Genomic DNA, 21110 nt, shown 5'->3' on the forward strand with positions numbered 1-21110 from the left:
TACCTCTTCTACCCTACGCTTGCAGTGCATCCGGGCCTCATTTTATTTTTACCCCAGCACGGCACAGCAGTCAGCACAGCACAGCAGTCACAAAATCACACCCTCTCTCTCTTATAATTCGCCATCCCCACCATATATAAACCTCCTTTACCTAGCTAGCTTATCATAGCCCCAAAACCCCCCCAATCTGACTCGATCTCTAACACTAAAACTTACAGACGCGCACTTTTCTCCCCTCTCCAACCAAAAAACATCAAATCTAATGGCAAGCACAGAGCCTGAACACCAGCACAGAGAAGACGAGGAAGCCCCAGCCGGAGATGACGAAGACACTGGTGCTCAGGTCGCTCCGATCGTCAAACTCGAAGAAGTCGCCGTCTCTACTGGTGAAGAAGATGAAGATGCGATTCTCGATCTGTAAGAATATAAATTCAATCTCTTCAATTTTCTTAACCTATTTTAGGGTTTTCTTTTTTGAAACTGAATTTTCTATTTTCTTTTTATTTAAAAAAATTGAAGGAAATCGAAGCTTTATAGATTCGATAAGGACGGGAATCAGTGGAAAGAGAGAGGCGCTGGTACTGTTAAGTTTTTGAAACATAAAGAGTCTGGAAAAGTTCGTCTTGTTATGAGACAATCTAAGACTCTCAAGATCTGCGCTAATCATCTCGGTTTGTTTTCGCTTCTTTTCCTTTCCTTTTTTTTCTGTGATTTTTTTAGGGTTTTGAATATATTGTGTTTGTGTTTCTGTAGTGCTGCCGACCATGTCAGTGCAGGAGCACGCAGGGAATGAGAAGTCGTGTGTGTGGCACGCAACGGATTTCGCTGATGGTGAATTGAAGGATGAGTTGTTCTGTATTCGTTTTGCATCTATTGAAAGTGAGTCATTATTAGTATATGTTTTGTCGATAACTTCTTATCTAGTTTGATTAGAAACATTTTATATCATTTTATGGGTTATCTGACTCTGATAATGTTTGAATGGATTCTTTGCTGTAAATGTTGCATGGTTGACTCCATATATTACCATGTGTGTTTGCTACCATGGTTGATCGTGGTGGGGTCTGAACTGTGAATGCATGAGAGGAATTTTGATTTTTTTCAAAAAATTTAGTGAGCATGTGAACTATTTTGTTTGATAATCCTAGTTTGTTTGACTGTATAATTGATATAGGTGTGATTTAGTAGTAGTAACAAGTGCCTTTGTGGCTGGTTAGTATAAGCTAAAGGCTTTGTGGTAATAATTTTGTGCTGCATCATAATGCAACTCCGTTCTAAACATAACTTGGTTTCAATTGTATGCCTTTTGCTTTTTTGGTTTCAAGTTAGGGTAGCTTCTGTGCACACATGCAGATGGTTAGGACTAGTTTCTTATGTAACCTGGTTATGAGCAGATGCTTTCTGCTGATTTTCTTTCAACTTTGGTGAAGTTTTATGAGTAATAATGCATAATCCCTAAGATGGTAAAGATGTAAAAGAGTTTTCGACTCTGTTTTGAGTAGGTAGTTAAATGTTGTCAATTGTAATGTGGTGAAGTAAGAAAGAAATTTGGAGATGGCTGTTGTCTCTATCAATTAGTTTTAAATAGACAATGAATAAGGTGTGGGATTTGCAAAGTTGGAACTCGCTAAGCTGATCATTTGTGCCCCATTGTATGCACTGTATGAAAAATGCTGTTTTTATTAGTTTCAATATCTTGTGATAGAATTAATTGTCTACTGTATCCACAGAAGATCCATTGGATTGGATACCTGAAAAATAGAAAATAAGAACCTCAATTTCAACATTGACTTCGTTGAATAACCTGAATTTTCTTAAAACTGTATTTGTTTTTGCAGAGAAACCATTCTTTTCTTTTAAAAAAACCTGGAATTTTATTTAATGTCATATGGAAATGTCTTTTTCATTTAGTGGAAGTTGAGTTTGAGTCAAGGCCTCTGCAAAATGGGGTCGGAGAAGTGGGCTGTGTGGATTTATATTGAAAGAACCCTTGGTTCATTTAATGGTGGGCCTCCATCTAATTGTCTTGACTTTTACACTAGCATGATGGATGGTTGTATTTTTTTTGTACATGCATAATTTGCCGTGATGTCTCCTCCTTGACATGTGAATTCTAAACACATGCATCATACAAACGTTCTTCCTCCTATTGATTACTAATATTGGGTTTTTCCTCAGATTGCAAAACCTTTATGGAAATGTTTCAAGAAGTTGCTGAGTCCCAAAAGAGTGAGGAAAACAAGGATGCAACTGCTGCTGCGGATGCGTTGGATAAGTTGAGTGTTGAAGAGAAGAAAACTGAGGAGAAAGCTGTCGAAGAGTCACCAGCTGCAGCCAAGGAAGAGGAAACTAAGACCTGTGAAGATAAGAAAGAGGAGAAGTCTGATCCCTCAACTTGAGGGTTGATTTGTTTGTTTTCTCATTCCCTTGGCGGTATGATGAAGTTGGGTGTCAACCACATGTCTCGTCCATTTTGACAATTTTCTCATGCTCTTGATATTTGTTGGACCTGGTTTATGGGTGACGAATGGTTTGGGGTCTATGCATTCTGCAGTTTGATTCTGCTAGCTTTTGGTCAAACTTTGGGTCATGTTTGCATGTTGAGGGTTGTGATTTTGTGGTCCGGGTATTGTTAAGGTTTTCAGGTAGGGTTTTGTTCTCAAACTATTATTTACAAGTCGGTTATAATTGCTTTGGGGTGGGGTGGGGTGGGGGTTGAAGTTTTTTTTTTTTTTTTTAAAAGAACAAAATTGTTACAGGCAAGTTTTTATTGGGATATAATTCCTTGAGCTGTGCAGAGTCTAGAATTATTTTGTCTTTATATCATGGGCATGATTTGTGTGCTACTATTAATGTTCTTGTTGAAAGATTCATCTATCAAATTTCCTTGTGTAAAGGCTCCATGAAAATCCAGCTCTAGAATGTGGGAGGGTGGTGGTCAACGCTTTTTTACTTTTTTTTAAGAATATTAGTCTTAGTGATCAAAGAAGAGATAAGATGAGCCATTGAGTGCCCCCCCCCCCCCCCCCCCCCCTCTCTGTCTCTCGCCAAAACTGCAACCACCATCACTGCCAACCTCGATTATCTGATGAGCCTTCAATTAGTTTGTTTGCATGCCCACAAAATTAGTCGGAGTACCTTGAGTTAATTTTAGTAAAGGACTTCACTTGACAAAAGAAAAGGTTACACATGCACTAGCCACACTGGGATCGATTTATTAATCACCCAACAAGCCTATAAAAGTAGAAAAATCAACCAATATTTAATATCAGAAACGAATTGAAAATTAGTTCCATCTCCGAGTTTATAAAATTTAATAAATTCTGTGAATGATTTGTACTTTGCAAATAATTTTTAAATTGCCAATGGACTTGTGTATGCAATCCTTTGACGAGTCAAATTAGTACCGAAGGACTTTCTGCTGATCGTTCTTTTAGTAGTTTTTAAATTAAAACGTTTTCTTTAATATCCGTTAATAATCATGCATTTTCTAGTTGTGTTTGAGACTTCAACGGTTGTTAAAAAAATGAATTGTGAAGGAATTGAGACATTTTCCCGCTACTCTTTCAGGGCTTAGCAGCATTGGTTGCTGGGATGAGCTCCGTGCAGGCCATGGGGCTGATGGTGTCGGCGCTTGTGTTGTTCCGTTTACTGTGCCCATTGCTGGGGCCTACAGTGGGAATCTCCCTGTCATTGGATTGCTTGATTTTGTCCTCTAACTTCTGTGCTTCCAAACTGTAACTTGCTATCAGGCAAAGCAAAGAATACCATTAAGGAAATTAATAATTATGTTCTGCAAATCATAGTATTTTGGATTATTCTTTGAGAAATGTGACTCTGCGTGTGATTCATGTATTGCGTGTGAGCGTGATTGTGATTTGAGAGCGGCAACAACTTATCATTTATGGTTGACGCAGAGATGTGCAATTTTTCCTCTATCAACTCATGGTAATAGTTCTGAGACCCGAACGATGATTGATCTGAAAAGAGCCTGGATCGTTGGATTATAAGATTAATCTGTGGTTCAATGGATTAATCATTTTTACAAAAATTATTGTGTTTTGTTTTTCTTACAGGACATTGAACCTCGGATCAACTACATCAAATAAATCACGCTTATCTGGCATGGACTGTGCGTAGCCAAAGGACTAGTGACAGAACACCACCCTCACTTTGTTGGTACTCACTGGGGAGATGTGAGCACTGATCCTTTCTGTTCTGAAATTGCTGAATCTGCCGATGAGTACATCCTCATCGGCCCAATCTCCGTCAGATATTCTCTCCTCCTCAAAAAGGAGGAGGCCGTCATTGAAGGACTTGCGAAAAGGCTAAACAAGAACACGCTACAGCATGATCTATATTTCAGAGGGGCTTCCTCTCAAATGTGATCCTAAGGAACATTTAAGGATTAATATTCTCTTTCAACGCATACAGAAAATGCTCTCAGGGGACCCAGCTGTGATTGCTGAGACTGGAGACTCCTGGTTTAACTGCCAGAAACTCAAATAACAAGGATGCGGGTAGAATCGAAAGGCCTCAACTTGTTTGTCTTTATTACGGATTTTTGGAAACATAAAAAGAACAAAAGTTGGTGCAACGCTTGGCTACGCACAGTCCATGCCAGATAAGAGTGTGATTGCTTGCATTGGTGATAGGAGCTTTCAGGTTAGCACCTGGTATTGTTTTCATTAATCCATCTGTTAATTACTTGTATGAAAATGAATATATTTCATCTCTCTATAGAAGAACTTTATAAGGTTACTGGCCACCTAGTGGTCTTAATTTCATACTTGAAACTGTTGTGTAATGTTGGATGCGTAAAGCTGTGGAATTTGGTTTGCAGATGACAGCACAAGATGTGTCAACCATGCTGCGGTGGACACAAGAGTATCATCAACGGTGGATACACCACAGAAGCTGAAATTCATGACAGACCTTACAACGTAATCAAGCACTGGAACTACACAGTAACACAGGTCTAGTTGATGCTCTCCATAACGGGGGTGGAAAATGCTGGACAAAAAAGGTCAGGGTGCTGAGCTCCTTCCTGTGGGCCAGTCAAATTGAGAATGATTACTTCTTTTTCTGAGTCACAAATCAAATGAATTAACTTTATTAAAAAAAAAATGGAATCATTTTAAATTAAAAAAAAAACATTATCAAAGTTAACTTGCTAAATCAATCAAGTTAAATTAATTAATTCTATGATACAAACTTAAAATATAAAAATCATGAAACTAACAATTAAATTGATATTTTTCAAGAAAGCTAAATTCAACTAGCCCATGAAATAAATATTCTAGACTCTTCTTGTATATATATTAAATTGACTAAGATTTCATATAGTTTTTTAGAAATTTACCTAGGAATAAATATTTTAAATAAATAAGCTTATTGAATGTATTTTTAATTTTTTTATTCTTATTTTTTATAATTAGCTCATCTAGAATTTTTAATAGATTTTTTTTATGTAGTTTAAATTGTATAGTTGACTTTTTTTACATTTAATTTGGACAAGGAATGTATCGGCCTAATCCCAACTTGACCTGCGAGACCAGGAATTAATAATAGGGATATAAAGCCAGCCATACCATCTATTTCCAAGGCAACTGTTGCTTTAAGGAAACAACAATAAATGAAAGCACGGATGATACAACAAATTAATACAAAACACGACTTCATTTATTTTTAGTGTTGGTTGAAAAGTATTTTTTTAAAAAAAAAATTTTAGAAATTTTTTTTTAAAAAATTAATTATTTTTTAATATTTAATGATATCATGAAAAATTGAAAAAATATTTTCCAGTATTTAGTTATGTCATGAAAAATAAGTTGAAAAATAACTTATTAATATTTTTTTTTCAAGTTTATTAAAATAATAAAAAATAAATCTTACAAATTTAAAAAGTTGAATAAGAATGAAATTAAAAAAAAAATCTAATTTTATAAATTATTTTAAATAAAATAAATAACAATTAAAATAATAAATATCAAATCTAATAGATAAAAAAGTTAAAAGATAATGAAATTAAAATAATAATAATAATTATAATTACATAAATTATTTCAAATAAAATAAATAATAATAAAAAAAGAAGACCAAAACTGATGGAATATAAAATTTTACTTAATAAAATGATAAGAAAAAAGCAAATAACAATCATAAAAAATAAAGACCAAAGTTAATGTTAAAATTAAATTGTAAGAGATGAAATTGAAAAAAATATCAAAACAAAATATATAACAATAAAATATTTGAGAACTAAACTTGATATAATTATGAAAAATTTTAAATTTTTCATAACTTTTTTAAAAGTATTTTTTGTCTAAAATAAAATAAAAAACACAAAAAAAACACTTTTCTAAAAACTAAGTTAATTTTTTTTTAAACTAAAAAGTATTTTTTCATTGATTAATTTTTTTAATAACAAAAAAAGCAAAAAATTTAAAAAATAATTATAAAAACCCACTTCTCATTGAACAAACCTACTAATATTGTTCGGAAATGAATTGCTGACTAAGTTCCTGTGGCTCAAATACTGATAGAAATAGGACATGTTCTGCCCATGTCATCCTTGAACATTTCTTGAGTCATCAGCAAGTTGTTAGCTAGTCTATCAGGTCATTATGTTCCCTTGGCAATTGGGGATTCGGTTTACGAGCTAATGATGGCCATGGGGCCTTCAAAAAGAGTAAAGCTGAAAATCAAAGCTAAAACAAGCTCCTACAGCTCCTGGCTACGAGGACTACCTTTTCTTTTAATGTTGAGACGTAAGAATCATACAGATTTTGAGTCCTTTATGTTCTAGTGATTGCTCCTGAACCTTGCTTTCTGCTTTCTAGAGCTGAAGAATAGATTCCTTTAAAGATTTCTCGGATCCTTCTAAACCTTGTACATTGTCTCCTGTCTCCTGTCTTGCCAAATGGTGGTATTTTATCATTCTGTCTCTCTTCAACTACCACGGGAAATAAAACCTCACCATCAGAGATATTCTTGACTTCTAGCTGAATTACTTTCTAGATTAATCGTTTAGCAATTTCTGATCAATCCATATAAAATAAATCACGTAGAGATACCGTGCCATGGAAGATAACCGAGGCCTGCACAAGGGTAGGCTACTTCAAGAATAAAACCTAAGCAGAGCGCGCTTCCATCCTTTTCCTTGAGAAGCAAGGGGGAAAAGAAGAAGAGTAAAAAAGCTTATTCTGGTAGGTTTTATCTATCATCGCCTTTCTTTTTCTTTAGTGAACCACTGCCAGCGTCTTTAATGTGCTTCTTTTTTACCTATTCACATTGCTTAACAAGCAAAGAATAACTAATGCAAATCAGTGCCCTCAAGACCTCTGGAAAAGCTCGTAGAGGTCAACGTTAGGAGAATCTTAATTGAAACCTGGTTTGACCATATGATTCCACCATCCCACTCCGGGGCTTACACTTGTGCAATGGAGAATGGAGGAGGAAGTCCACAGATGGGCAGTTGGGAGTTTGCAATCAGTCATATCTCGATTGCTTCTGCTTGGGCCGTGCCTAGCCCGTCTACGTGTAAAGCATGTAAATGGCTTGATGAAGCCTAGCGACGTATGCCACAGCAGGAAAATGGGATTCTACCAGGATTTCACGGGTCAGTGATATACAGTGAATAATGCAAAAAGGAATAAAAGAGGAGAGAGTTAAATTTGACCTGAGAATTTAATGTTGCACCTAACATAACTTCGTAGGGGCAACTATAAATCATGCCAGCAAACCTGGGAAATCTCCTCACCTACACTGCAAACTAAAAAAGAGGCAAATATGGGCAACAAACATTTCCTGATTTAACAAAAAGTCAGAAATACCCTGTATAGGATACAATGGTCTGCGTGCCATTTCTAAGCTTATTAAGGGGTATTCTCTTGAGCATCTCTCTTCAGGCTTAGGTGAGAACACCTTGCTTCAAAAGCAAGACAATTAAATAAAAGGGGAAAGATCTAGCTATTGAATGCGATTCCAATCTTCTGTTATTGCTCCGATGAAAGCAGAACAAGAGAGGAAAATGCGAGAAGAAGAGGATGCATCATTGATCATCTACCTCAAGAAAGAAGTCGAAGCGGCTCTGCTAAGGACTGATTCACTGGAGAAAGAAAATCAGGATTTACGACAAGAAGTAGTTCGTCTAAAAGCACAAATATGTTCACTCAAAGCACACGACAATGAGAGGAAATCCATGCTTTGGAAGAAATTACAGAATCCCTTTGACAGCAGCAAAACTGAAGTATTTCTGCAGAAACAATCAGATTTTGTCAAAGTCTCAGAAAGGAGTGTGGAACATTCAAGTCCAAGACCGAGTATACAAGAACTAGCTGTGATAAAAGAGAAGCACGCTAAAGTACCAAATCCACCACCAAGGCCTACTTCTATAGCCCCTCCATCACTCAAGGAAGCGAACGACAATAAGTTGCCGCCGACATCTGCACCACCGCCTCCGCCTCCTCCACCAAATATGTGTGCCGGGTCAAAAGCAGTGCGCCGTGTGCCAGAAGTTGTGGAGTTCTATCGTTTGCTTACAAGGAGAGATGCCCACATGGAGAACAAAACCAATTCAACTGCTATTCCTGCAGTCGCATTTACTCCTAACATGATTGGAGAAATTGAGAATCGCTCCAGTTATCTTTCTGCTGTAAGTTAGTTGCAACCTGCTCTTCTCATTAAGCTTTTAACGAATTGTTACTCTCTGGTGACAAAATGCATGCTAATTGAACAGATAAAATCGGATGTGGAAAAACAGAAGGAATTTATCAATTTCCTAATCAAAGAAGTGGAGTCTTCAGCTTTCAACGACATATCTGATGTGAAGGCATTTGTGAAATGGCTAGATGATGAATTATCATCTTTGGTTGACGAGAGGGCGGTATTGAAGCATTTCCCACAATGGCCAGAACGAAAAGCAGATGCTTTGCGAGAAGCTGCTTTCAACTACCGAGACCTAATGAACCTCGAGTCTGAAGTTTCATCATTCCAGGACAATCCAAAAGATCCTTTGACCCTAGCCCTGGGAAGAATGCAAGCATTGCAAGACAGGCGAGCATGTACAAACTAAATTGCAGTAATTTCCTGTTTTGACTCAATGCTGAGTATTAACGAAATGATCAAACACCAAATTTACAGGTTGGAGCGAAGTATTGATAATATGGAAAGGACGAGAGAGAGCATGATCAGGAGATACAGGGATTTTCAGATCCCATGGGAATGGTTGCTGAACACGGGGTTGATCGGCCAGGTAGGTATCATGTAGCTGGTTTTTACCATAAGCATGATAGTTCAACTAATGACAGTACCTTGCCAACTCAATTATTATTAATATAAAATTAGCACAACAGCTTAACATAAAAAATTTTCACATATACAGAAATAAACAGATTTTCACTTGTTATATGAAGGCAACTGCTCCTTCCCATTCAAATAGATCAGAGTGTATCATTTGGTAATATACATCCCACCAAAAAGAGTCTCAGAGAAAAAGCATGATAAACGTAATGGTCTAGCCTCCTGCGTTCTCTAGAATTTAAGCAGCAGAACATAAAAATGGCTTCTCCTAAGTGACTAATTTGTAATGATAGAAAAATTTGGCGGCCACACGACTAAACCCATCCAGATAATATGATGCTCCACTACTGCATTTTCTAGATTCTGCATATTGCATCTCATAATGGCTTCAACTTGACGAACTCCAAAGAAAGACTTTCTACATCATCCAATATTTTCACACAAATATTATCAAGAGAACAACTTTATACTGGACTCCCAATAAAAAGTTAGAGACACAGCACCGACAGTCTTGACATTGTTTGCAGATGAAATTAAGTTCTTTGAGGCTTGCCAAGGTTTATTTGAAAAGGATAACTAAAGAACTGCAGCTTAATGAATGCTCGGGAGAAGATAATCTCTTGCTTCAAGGAGCTAGATTTGCCTATCGTGTACACCAGGTAAACGTTGAACTCCATCAAGCTCAATCTAGAGATTTTACCAGTCATATATACTAACCATCATGTTAAAACATTCAGTTCGCAGGTGGTTTTGATGCAGAGACCATACGTGCGTTTCAAGAGCTAAAGAAGATTGGCATGGGTAGTCTCAAACAATAGCGTGTTAAGGTTATCCAATTTGTCTAGACATGTGTCTGAATGAGATGTTATTGAGTGCCAGAGTGGTGTATTGAAGGCCACCAGCATGCAGTGTATCAATCAATTAGTGCTATAAAAGTATCAGCCAGTCCCTTCTGAAACTCAGTAGAATGGGAGAGTTCCATAAATTATGAATTCATTTTCTCTAGCTCTAATGGATCATAAGACACGCTAAGCATTGGTTTCTGAACAATGATACCAAGCACCTTGATCATCTCAAGCTTTCAGCATGTTGCAATCAGAACAAAAGGGCAAGGAAAATCACAGAGGACAATGACCGGATAACATAAACATTCGAGAAGGCATTTCGATTTCTCATGAATATGTCTATCTAACATGGGCAAATTCAACAATGCTTAAAAGGGAAGGCATTACTTACAGCCTCCAGGATTCGGTTTGTTTTTGACAATTTCTTCGATGAATTTCTGGAAACATAATCTGTATTCTGCAATTCGGTAATTATAGTCACTGAATGCATGGGAAAACACTCGGCAACAAATGCACCGAATCTGTCAGATATTCCCCCATTAGCAGTGCCTTTCCCATGCACTCCAGAAGCCACTTCCTAAATAACATCGTAAATCCTAGGGTATGCTTGGCACATAGCGTGACTTTCCACCAGAAACACCAACTAAACAGACAAATTTATTGCATTGCAAGCCCATGTGAGGCGCATAAAGTTTGCACCATCATGCTGACACCAGGTCAATCGCTCAATAACGTTTATCACCGCGACAAAAGAAACATTGCAGCTTTGCTATGGTAGATTCTAACAGGACCAAACCATCTATCCAGTAAACAGAAAAACATGCTTCGACCGCCCTAAAATCTGAAGGACCAGCAAGTTGAGGACCACAACAGAAATCTCTTACGATAAGCGACTTAATAGTCATCACATGACGTTTCAGAATTAATGCCCGACGAGACTTATCAGGCATTGCGTAGCATTTGCACCACAATATATATATATATATATATATAAACGGATTTTCAATTTATAGTATTAAAAAAAAATCAATTTTCGAGATTAAAAAGTCATATACCAAGACAGGAGTATTTCTTTTCATTTGTAGATAGTACCATCCTGTTGGCATGTATAGTGCTTGGAATTTTATGCGCTGATGGCTGATTAAGAGCATGACTGGCACTGTGATAATATTATTTTTTAAAAAATTATAAAAATATTTTTTTATTTTTTAAAATTTATTTTTAATATCAATATATCACAAAAATAAAAAAATATAAATTTTTTTATAACAAAATAAATAAATATTTTTTAAACTAATAACATTTTGGCCGCAATGTCAAACATTTAAATTGCTTCAACAGCAAATAATAAGCATATATAAGGGTGTATTTGTTTTGTGAAAAATAAAACAAATATTAGAAAATTATTCATTGAAAATTAAACGTTTTCCGGTCTCTCAACTTTTTTATTGTTAACATCCGTGTTTAATACTTAAAAGTAATTTTCATATTTTTCAATAATTTTTATGAGATTAAGTTATGTGCAGCCACGTTAACCATGTTTCAAACTAAGGTAATATTAAAATTGATGATACATGTTTTTCTAAGAAAAATATGAAAAACCACGTATCATCATGAACCAATGCTACTTGGCCATGTAAGTTTGGAATTGTGACTGATCCAATCAATGGCAATAATAACGATTTGTTTTGATATTTTAAAAGTGTTTTTAAAAATATTTAATTTTTTTTTATTTTAAATTTTTACTTTTTTTAGTGTTTTTATATTATTTTAATACACTGATATTAAAAATAAATTTTTAAAAATAAAAAAATTATTTTAATACATTTCTAATAATTAATACACTAAAAAACAAACATCATCATACTCTAAAACATCCTGGTTTTATTAACAAATGGATGACAACATGATTTGATTTCATGAAAAAAAAAAAAAAACATTGAATTTCAAACAAAATCCTAATGCTCATCAATCTACTTCCATCCCGGGGTTAAAATTCCCTTTCAATATATACAGAAAATGCTTTCATGGAAACAGCTGTGATTGCTGAGACAAGAGACTCCTGCTTTAACCGCTAGAAACCAAAGTTAGCGTAGGTAGGATAAAAAAAATCTTATGTTATTTATCTCAACTCTGACTTTTTGGAGCTTACGTAGAAGCATAGAATTGTATTGCAACTATTACTTTTAAGTTAGTTAATTATTAGTTAATAAAAATCTATGTATATAAATAATTATAGTATAATTTTTATTTAAACTATGTATTTTAAGATTTTTGAATTTTATATATATATATATATATATATATATATATATATATATAAAATCTTAATTTTATAATCTGAGAAGACAACTTGGTTGATGCAATCATGACGGGGATGGCAAGTGCTGGATAAAAAAGGTCAGTGTGTAGAGAATATCTGAGTGAGATTGACTACTCCAGCGAAATTGAGAATTCTAAATTCATGTAGGGAAATGGGATTCTATCATATGAATTTAAAGGGTAAATGAACCTTCATTCAATCAATACTGCAAAATAAAATGAAAAAAAGCCGAACTTGACCTTGAGGGTTTAGAGTTTGTCTTCCAGTATCATTATAGTTACCTTTTAAATAATTTTTTAATCAAAATAAATATCAATAATAATTTTTTTTTTTAAAAAAATTATTTTTAACATCAATATATTAAAATGATTTAAAAATACTAAAAATATATTAATTTAAAATTAAAAAAAAATTAAAATTAAAATTAAAATTTTTAAAAAATATTTTTAAAACAAAATTATTGTTTAGCATACAAACAGCCCTTAATGTTGCACCTGACATCACTTCCTAGGCACAAGCATAAAGCATCCCAGCAAATCAATTAAATCTCCTCACCTACACTCCAAATTGCAAAAGATCCAAATATAACAAATCGCAATTCCTATAAATCAAAAGGAAGTTCCCCTTCCATGAATGAATTTTTATCTGTCTAACATGCTTCTAACTTCCAAAATACTAGCATTCCTTCGCTCCATCACGCAGCTTACTCCCATAATCACCATGAAATCTTGGCACAAATACATGAATTTGACGCTGTTTGGCGTTGTGGTTGCGTATGAGGTTGAGGGGCAACCACAACGCTGTGTGTTTGGTAAATTTTAAACGTGGTGTGTTTTGGTGGGACCTACCAGAAAAGTGTGTCCGAAACTGTGGTTTATCAAAAGCACGAGAATCATGCTTCTCATCAACCTCAGTTTCACTCTGACCACAAGAAAAAAACTGAAAAAGCAACCAACGGCTAAAATCAAACTTCTCCTCCCCGATTCCTAAAAAAAAAATTCCAGAGAAAAAGTTAAGAACATTCCAGCAATGGCAAAACACACTTGTTGCCGTTTGAGGAAAATATAAAAACGTCCCAAACTCCCCGAATCGGGGAAAAAATCCTTGAAAAAGTTCTACCAGCCCATCACCCATAAAATAGTCGTTGGAGGAGAATCAAACTTCCCAGTTTCTCCCCGAATCGTCAACAAAAGCAGAGCATCAACGAACCAACGGTGAAGCTTCATTGTTTTCGGTCAAATCTGGCTCATCCCTCTAAGAAGAAAATTGCAGATCTGTCTCCTCCGACCATCTTCTATCAACTACTGTGGAAACGAATTTCCCTTTCTTTTTTCTACCCGAGACGTGCTTCCATGTTGATCCTGTAGAGATCTGTTGAAAAAGGTATGTTTCTCATTTTTTTTTTTCTTTAACAGTTAGGAGTAATGTTGATGCTGTGCTGAACTTCTTCAAAATTATTAGACGATCTAGGCTTCTCTGTGTTGTAGTTGCCGAAAGAATTTATTTGCATCTAGGTTGTCTGTTGTGTTCCCGTGATCTTGTGGTTGTGGTTATGCAGTGTATGCTAGCATTTGATTTCACAGTGAATTATTTTTGTCAAATCAGTTGAACTTGTTCAACATTGGTTCTGGGCTTGTCTCTGTGTTGTATTAGTCAAAATTAGAATAAATTTGGTCACAATAATTTGTTAATTATGTTGGTTATCTGTTACGGTTCCCCTGATCTTACGTCCAAAATATGCAGTTCCAGCTTGATGAATTTAAGTGCAGTTTTGTGTTGGTGCAGAAGGAACAATACCATCAATCCTGCAAAATCATCTGGCAACAAAAAAGTGAAGCTGCTATAAAATCGAGTAATTTATTTCTGTTTTTTACGTTTACATTACTACTTGCCTATTTGTTTGTGCTGGAATGAAACTTTGGGTGTTGTTTGTTGTTCTTGATTGCAATACTATGACCATATGTTGTTGTCATTTTTTTGTTATGTAACCACAACCATCTGGTTTTGCATGCTGAATTTCAAAGGCAATTGTTAGATGCTGGATTTATAATTATCCATATGCTTTCCTCGGTCATGTGCATTTGTGGTTGTGCAAAACTTTTTGGAAATGGAAGTCTCAACCTTTTCATTTCATTTTTAATCCTCATTGTTGATTTTCTGAATGCTTGTACTGTGACCATATATTTGCATTCAATTATAAGTCAAATGTTTTGAATCTTATAACTAGATATTTTTTGTTCCAAATGTAATGACCGAACTAGGAATGGATGCTCCTGAAAATATGGATAAAGTAGCATGGACGAAAGAAATGTTGCATGTTTTTTATGACCTTAGCATCAAGGCTATCAACATGGGAATGCGACCAAATACTCATTTCAACAAAGCTGGTTGGAAATATTTGTTGGGAGCATTCAAAGAACACACTGGTCATGCATTTACCAAGGCACAACTTAAGAACAAATGGGATGGCTGCAAAAAGGATTAGAGGATATGGAAGAAGCTCATTTCTGAAACTGGTGTAGGTTGGAGTACTGAATTAGGAATAATTTCTGCTAGTGATGAATGGTGAAAATCCAAGATTCAGGTTATTTGGCACGATCCTTAATAATTAAATTGTTTACATCTGATTTCAATTATTAATAAATTAGTCAAAGTTGCGAGAAATAATTTTTTTTCTTTTGTGTAGGAAATAAGGGGGGCAAAAAAGTTTAGGCACGCTGGTATCGAACCATTGTTGTGTATGAAGTTCGATAGAATGTTCGCAAACATTATTGCTACCGGTGAGTATGCGTGGGCACCATCATCTGGTGTCTTACCTGATCATAATGTTGGTGTTGATGGTAGTCAACATACACATGTTGAACAACCCGATTTGGAAGAAGGCAGCGGTGATTCTGAAGAGGACGGAATTCCAAATTTTGCTGATGATGCTTGCAACATGGTTCGAGGGGTTAATATGGATACCAGTAGCAACAACCACAGTAGTGGAAAGAGGAAAGAAAGACAACGAGTTAAGGTTCAAGCTGGGGAAAAAAAAAAGGAATTTCGGAATTGGGTTTCAACTACTTTCACGATGGGATCACATGGTTGACAGTATGTCAAACACTAGTGATTCCGCGTCTATCAGTAAAGATTGGGAAGAGTGTAGTATTCTTGAGGTTATGACTGAGCTTCACTCGCATGAGGGAGTGCATATAGGTGATGATTTTCATGGGTTTGCTACTGAGATTTTAGGTTTGAGAAGGAATAGAGAAATGTGGCAAACTATAGGTATTATTGAAAACAAGATTAAATGGTTACGGAGAATGTATACACGGCGTAAAGGATCATAGTCCGAGAGGTGTTTATTAATCCCAAATGCCTGCTTTCATATATTTTTTGCTAATATTATTATTTTAATTGTTATTTAACATGTTTACATCTCATTTCTTGTCATTTATTTAAATTTGCAGGTTATGGAAGTTGCAGATTTCTCAAGCTGCTATGAAGTTATAAATTAAGTTAACAATTGACATTGTAATGAGATGACGTCTGCAATCAATTATGTTATGGACTATTTATATTTATTATGTACTCACCATGGATTGTATTTTAATGTAGTTCGAACCTGTAATGTTATTTGAGAATTGTTGAGTTTTATTAGTTATGATATGCTATAGAACGATTTAGTATGAATTATATAAATTTATGATGTGGACATTGCTTTTAGTTTTTAACTGTTAAATATGTTTGTTGATGATGCAAATTAAGGGTATTGTTGAAATTGACAAAACAAATTTCGTTGATAAATCTAACTGTATTGGAGATGTACAACTGCAAAATTGAAATTATATTGGAAAGGGACGGGAATGAAAGAAAAGGGAAGGAAACCTGTTGTAACACTAACATCAAGGTATAAAATGAAGTCAAGCCTTGTGTAAAATACTGTAATCACATTCAAGGTATAAAATGAAGTCAAGCCTTGTGTAAAATACTATAATCACATTCAAAGTGTGTTGTAACACTATTTTTTTACACGATGAAAAAAACAAAAGTTAATAAAACAGCAACCTGTTGTAAAGGCCTGGTTACTGGTGTATTGCAGTGATAAGAAACACTGATTTACAACTTGCAAACTGATAAAGCTGATCTAATGGGAGGAAAGCATAACCAAAAGTTAGAGTGAACCAGCCGAAACAGAGGAAAGAAATCGAAAAAAGAAGAAGAAGAGAAGGCAATACAGGTTCAGGGGCACTAAACAGAGGAAACAACCCAAGAAAGAAGAAGAAGAAGAGAGGGCAACGCAGATTGAACAAAACAGAGGAAACAACCCAAAAAGTTGAAGAACAAAGATTGAACAAAACAGGGGCACCATCTGTGATAACCGGCCGAACCAGATAGGTGGAAACAAGATGATGGACACCTCGGAATTTTTTCTGTGAAACACACTTGGAAGGTTGTGCGACCATTTCTATTTTGTTAACAGAGCTGAACAACAGCGGCAAGCAGAGGTTGAAACAGGGGCACCAGTTGACAAGGAAGAAGGACTGGTTTTCATCGTCCAAGCAGCGCCCACGAATCACCATTAGACACAACCGTTGTGACCATCAGGCATACAACGCCGCCGCGCAGGGTAGCTTCGTCTTGCCCTTCCCCTTCTCCTTCGTTTTCATCTTTGTCGCCTGCAAACTTCCCACTCGGCAGCCACTGTTAATATGCTACGTGAACAGTGGATGCCAGGTGGAAAGCTTTTTCATTTCACAGAAAAGAAAAAGAAAAAGAAAAAATGTATCCTTAAAATTACTATACAAATAATACTTTTGAAAAGAAATGGACACAATAGTATATAACATTGTTTTATTTGTTTATCTATTGTAGCAGAAGACATATGGATGATGCCAGTTTTAATGCAATATTCAATGAGGATATGGATAATGATTATGAAAATATAATGGACCGTTTTGTTAATCATATTAACTATCGTGATGATTATAACAACGGTGCCTCATCGGGGGATGTTGATAATGGGGCAAATAACGACGACGACGACGATGATAGTGATGAGGATGGCGAATCATTTTGGAGGCGAGAATTTGATAGGAAAAAGTTAATTGTGTGCACAGCTGGGGCCATACACATGTATTATATTGCTTATATATATAAAGAATCGTGTATGATTTCATACAACACGGGCATGCGTTGGTTAACAGAAGTTTTACGAGGACATTGGAAATGATGTGTAAACATGTTTCGAATGGACACATTAACTTTGTTGAGCCTGTGCAATGATTTGGAAACAAGTTATGGGTTAAAACCTTCGAGAAGGATGAGTGTGATTGAAAAAGTGGCTATATTTCTGTATACAATGGCACTCGGAGCATCGAATAAAGAGGTTCAAGAGCGATTTCAGCATTCAGGTGAAACTGTAAGTTGATGCATGAAAGAAGTTTTAGCAGTAGTATGTTTATTTGCAGTAGATGTCATAAAACCAAAGGACCCGAATTTTTCAAGCACTCCAAGAGAAATCGCAATGAATCCAAGATATATGCCTCATTTCAAGGTCAGCTATTATGTTTGTTAATGTTGGTAATGTGAACTTTGGATAAATTTTATGCATTTTAGTAATTAATGAGTTTATATTTGTCAATGGTTTTCATATAGGATTGTGTTGGTGCAATTGATGGAACACATGTGCGAGCTTGCATATCAATTGAAAATCAAATTTCATTTATCGGAAGGAAAGGTGTACCGACACAAAACATAATGGCTGCTTGTAGTTTTGACATGCAATTTACGTTTGTGTGGGCAGGATTGGAAGGCAGTGCCCATGATACACACATTTTTCTTAAGGCTATAGACAATAGAAATATAAAGTTTCCTAAACCACCAGAAGGTAATTATACAATATAACTTGTTATGGAACTACAAGTTTAATAATTTGATCAATTCTTATTAATCATTTAACAAATGTAAATGTTGTTTGTAAATATAGGTAAGTACTATCTTGTTGATTCAAGATATCCCAATGAATATGGGTATTTAGGTCCATATAAAGGTCAGAGATATCACTTCCAAGAATTTTGGCGTCGTGGACAACCAAGAAATCGGCAAGAAGTTTTTAATTGTGCACATTCATCACTACGTAATGTGATTGAACGTTCCTTTGGAGTATGGAAACAGAGGTGGAGGATTCTACAAAACATGCATGCTTATCCATACAAAACGCAAGTTGACATTGTAGTTGCATCAATGGCAATACATAATTACATTAGAATGAGATCGCATGATGATATTGTATTTGCAGAATTTGACCGCAATTTTAATTTTGTTCCTGATGATATTTTACCCGATGTTGTTGCACGATCAGGAAGCGAGGAAAACGGTGGTCAAGGCACGATGAATTTGGTACATAATGGAATTGCAGACAGTTTAATGGAACAGTAAAAAATACTTTATATAAAGTATTTTTATTTGATGATGATGTAATAGTAGTAGTCTAATTTAAAATATTTCAATAAGAAACGATTGATATTATGGATGTCTATTTTAGTTAATTTTTACCCTTAATATTAAATGCTTCATTGTTTAGGATTATATGATAGTGATGGCGGATCAAAGTGCTTTTCGCATTAAAATATATCTTATGGTTTTTTTTTTTAAATTATGTTTAATATCAACATAAGAAAACAATCTAACAACATTTAAAGAAATTATTTTGAGTACCCAAAAAATAGATAAAATAAATTTCATAATTTTTTGAAACGCAGTTTGCAACACGCGTTAACGGTTACCAAACACACAAAACTCTTTTTTTCTTCAAACTCAATTTCAACCACAGTTTTAACCAAACACCTATTTTTTCAAACTAACCTCAACTAAAAATACTTTTTATAAAATAATTTTTTTCAAACCACAGCCGCAACAGCTACCGCAATACCAAACACACCCAATTTGTCATGAACCCGTTCAAAGAGCAAAATATTTGAGTATACGACAACGTTTCTCACCCTAACAAAAGAACATTGCAGTTTTGATATGCTAGATGCAACGGGATTAAAAATCACCTATCCCCGAAACAGCGAAACCTATTTGGATTGCAGTAAAGTCTAAAGAACGAGCAAGTTATGGAGCAAAGCAACAGTTTGAAGCAGGACTAGTGACTGGTCAGGGATTGCATAGCATTTGCAGTCACACCACATGACAAGAAATGAAGAAGAAAAAACCCATTAATTTCCGAAACACCATCCAGTGATTCAACATAATATAAAATGGTTCACAATGGAAGTAGCAGCGAAGATTAATTAATGGCTCGGCGAGCTAAAACTGCAACTACTTGGATCTTTGCCTCATCTTTCGACGTTTTCTCTTCAACCTCCTCATTCGCTTTTTCTTCCACTGCAAAGACAGGTAACATTACCAGTTAATCATTCTCGAATCTTTTAATTAAACAGGCTTTCATGATTCATGTTTCCTAGAAATGAGAGATTGGATCACCTTGGCTCTCGTTGTAGCAAATGGAGCGAGAGACAAACCCTTCTGCTTCACCAATGCCTGGACAAGCAAGTTGCCAGTTCGCGTAGGGGTTTGGCACTTCTCGGAGTTTTGATACGCAAACCCTCACTTTTTTCGGTTTGGGTCAATAGAATTGGGCTTGGAAACGGATCCAACGTGAAAATTGAGGCTTGTTTGGTTGTTCTAATTCTCATAACGAGTTAAGCTTTGGCTCCTTGCCATGTCTAATGAAATCCAAACCGCTGATTTTTCTATTGAAATCCACGGTTTTGGGTTTTTTTGCAAAAAATAATTATTAATTTTTTTTTTAAAAAATAAAACTAAGATAACTACCAGGAGATTGCATGTCAGCGTGATAAATTATGCTATTATTAACTTGAGATAGTGATTTGTTTTGGAATACCAGTCAAAAGCTATCCGAATGAAAAAAAGAAAAGAAAAGAAAAGAGAGAGATGCAGAGGTAGCTTTCTTTTTAGAGGATCCATTTTAAAAAATTTAATGATTTTCTATTTTTTATTGTATGTATTATTTACTATCTCTATTTAAACAATTATATAGTTATAATTCAATCTCTAGGAACCAATTTTCTTAGTAGTTGAGATGTGATTGTAGGTTTTGACTAAAAAAATATCTAATTAGAATAATAGTTTAGAGTATAGTTTCAAATAATATAATAAAAATGCTTTTGGATTGTCTCACATATATCAGTATTAAGAGAATATTTGTTTCTTGTCAAGTTTTTTACAGGAAAATATTCTTTTAGATTTTTGTATGTTTATTTTTTAAAAATATTTTACATCAAAATTAATTAATATAAAATATTTTATAGTCAATTTTCAAACCTAGTTTATCTGTTAGGGAATATTTTTAACTCATGAAATTTCATAAAAATATTTTACACATATTAATTTAATTATAATGTTATCTAGTTATTTTAGTTGTTACCACTTCTTTTTTCATCATGACCACAATTATTTCACCATTCTTACCATGTTACCACCAACTCTTTTACCACTATCATAATATGATCACTTTTTTTTTCCACTATTATCATAATTTTCCTTTTCTTTTTCAGTGCAATCACCATCATCACTATTATGTCACCATCATCTTTTCTTTTATTATAATAACGATCATTTTTTTTATT

The 21110-nt window shown here is 34.9% G+C and overlaps 2 protein-coding genes and 3 long non-coding RNA genes across 5 annotated transcripts; 4 read left to right on the forward strand and 1 right to left on the reverse strand.

Annotated features, from left to right (window-relative positions):
• Positions 1–74: 74 nt before the first annotated feature.
• LOC118055558 (ran-binding protein 1 homolog b) lies at positions 75–2732 on the forward strand. The gene is made up of 4 exons (XM_035067518.2): positions 75–417; positions 520–671; positions 754–879; positions 2179–2732. Exons 1-4 carry the CDS (start codon positions 263–265, stop codon positions 2397–2399), a joined length of 654 nt encoding a protein of 217 aa, XP_034923409.1. The 5' UTR covers positions 75–262; the 3' UTR covers positions 2400–2732.
• Positions 2733–3025: 293 nt separating this feature from the next.
• LOC140954590 (uncharacterized) lies at positions 3026–7786 on the forward strand. Its single transcript, XR_012167977.1, has 3 exons — positions 3026–3948; positions 4077–5026; positions 7071–7786. It is a non-coding gene; the product is annotated as an uncharacterized lncRNA (long non-coding RNA).
• Positions 7787–7843: 57 nt separating this feature from the next.
• On the forward strand, positions 7844–10297 carry LOC118055603 (INCREASED PETAL GROWTH ANISOTROPY 1-like protein 1). The gene is made up of 5 exons (XM_035067560.2): positions 7844–8656; positions 8741–9057; positions 9145–9256; positions 9831–9962; positions 10041–10297. The coding sequence occupies exons 1-5, from the start codon at positions 7979–7981 to the stop codon at positions 10119–10121; spliced, it is 1320 nt and encodes a 439-aa protein (XP_034923451.1). The 5' UTR covers positions 7844–7978; the 3' UTR covers positions 10122–10297.
• A 3069-nt stretch (positions 10298–13366) lies between these two features.
• LOC118055521 (uncharacterized) lies at positions 13367–16161 on the forward strand. Its single transcript, XR_004688667.2, has 4 exons — positions 13367–13854; positions 14733–15055; positions 15158–15811; positions 15924–16161. It is a non-coding gene; the product is annotated as an uncharacterized lncRNA (long non-coding RNA).
• A 3497-nt stretch (positions 16162–19658) lies between these two features.
• Positions 19659–20186, reverse strand: LOC118055559 (uncharacterized). Its single transcript, XR_004688672.2, has 2 exons — positions 19945–20186; positions 19659–19845 (listed from the first exon to the last, which is right to left on the reverse strand). It is a non-coding gene; the product is annotated as an uncharacterized lncRNA (long non-coding RNA).
• Between the last annotated feature and the right edge of the window lie 924 nt (positions 20187–21110).

This window comes from Populus alba, chromosome 1 (genome assembly GCF_005239225.2).
Source record: "Populus alba chromosome 1, ASM523922v2, whole genome shotgun sequence".
Lineage (NCBI taxonomy): Eukaryota > Viridiplantae > Streptophyta > Magnoliopsida > Malpighiales > Salicaceae > Populus > Populus alba.

Excerpts from the sequence above, each read along its gene's own strand:
- LOC118055603 (XM_035067560.2), top strand. The coding sequence starts at position 7,979 with ATGCGATTCCAATCTTCTGTTATTGCTCCGATGAAAGCAGAACAAGAG. Across the intron at positions 8,657-8,740 it reads GCTCCAGTTATCTTTCTGCT|ATAAAATCGGATGTGGAAAA; the intron begins GTAAGTTAGTTG and ends CTAATTGAACAG. Across the intron at positions 9,058-9,144 it reads ATGCAAGCATTGCAAGACAG|GTTGGAGCGAAGTATTGATA; the intron begins GCGAGCATGTAC and ends CCAAATTTACAG.
- LOC118055558 (XM_035067518.2), top strand. The coding sequence starts at position 263 with ATGGCAAGCACAGAGCCTGAACACCAGCACAGAGAAGACGAGGAAGCC. Across the intron at positions 418-519 it reads GAAGATGCGATTCTCGATCT|GAAATCGAAGCTTTATAGAT; the intron begins GTAAGAATATAA and ends AAAAAATTGAAG. Across the intron at positions 672-753 it reads GATCTGCGCTAATCATCTCG|TGCTGCCGACCATGTCAGTG; the intron begins GTTTGTTTTCGC and ends GTGTTTCTGTAG.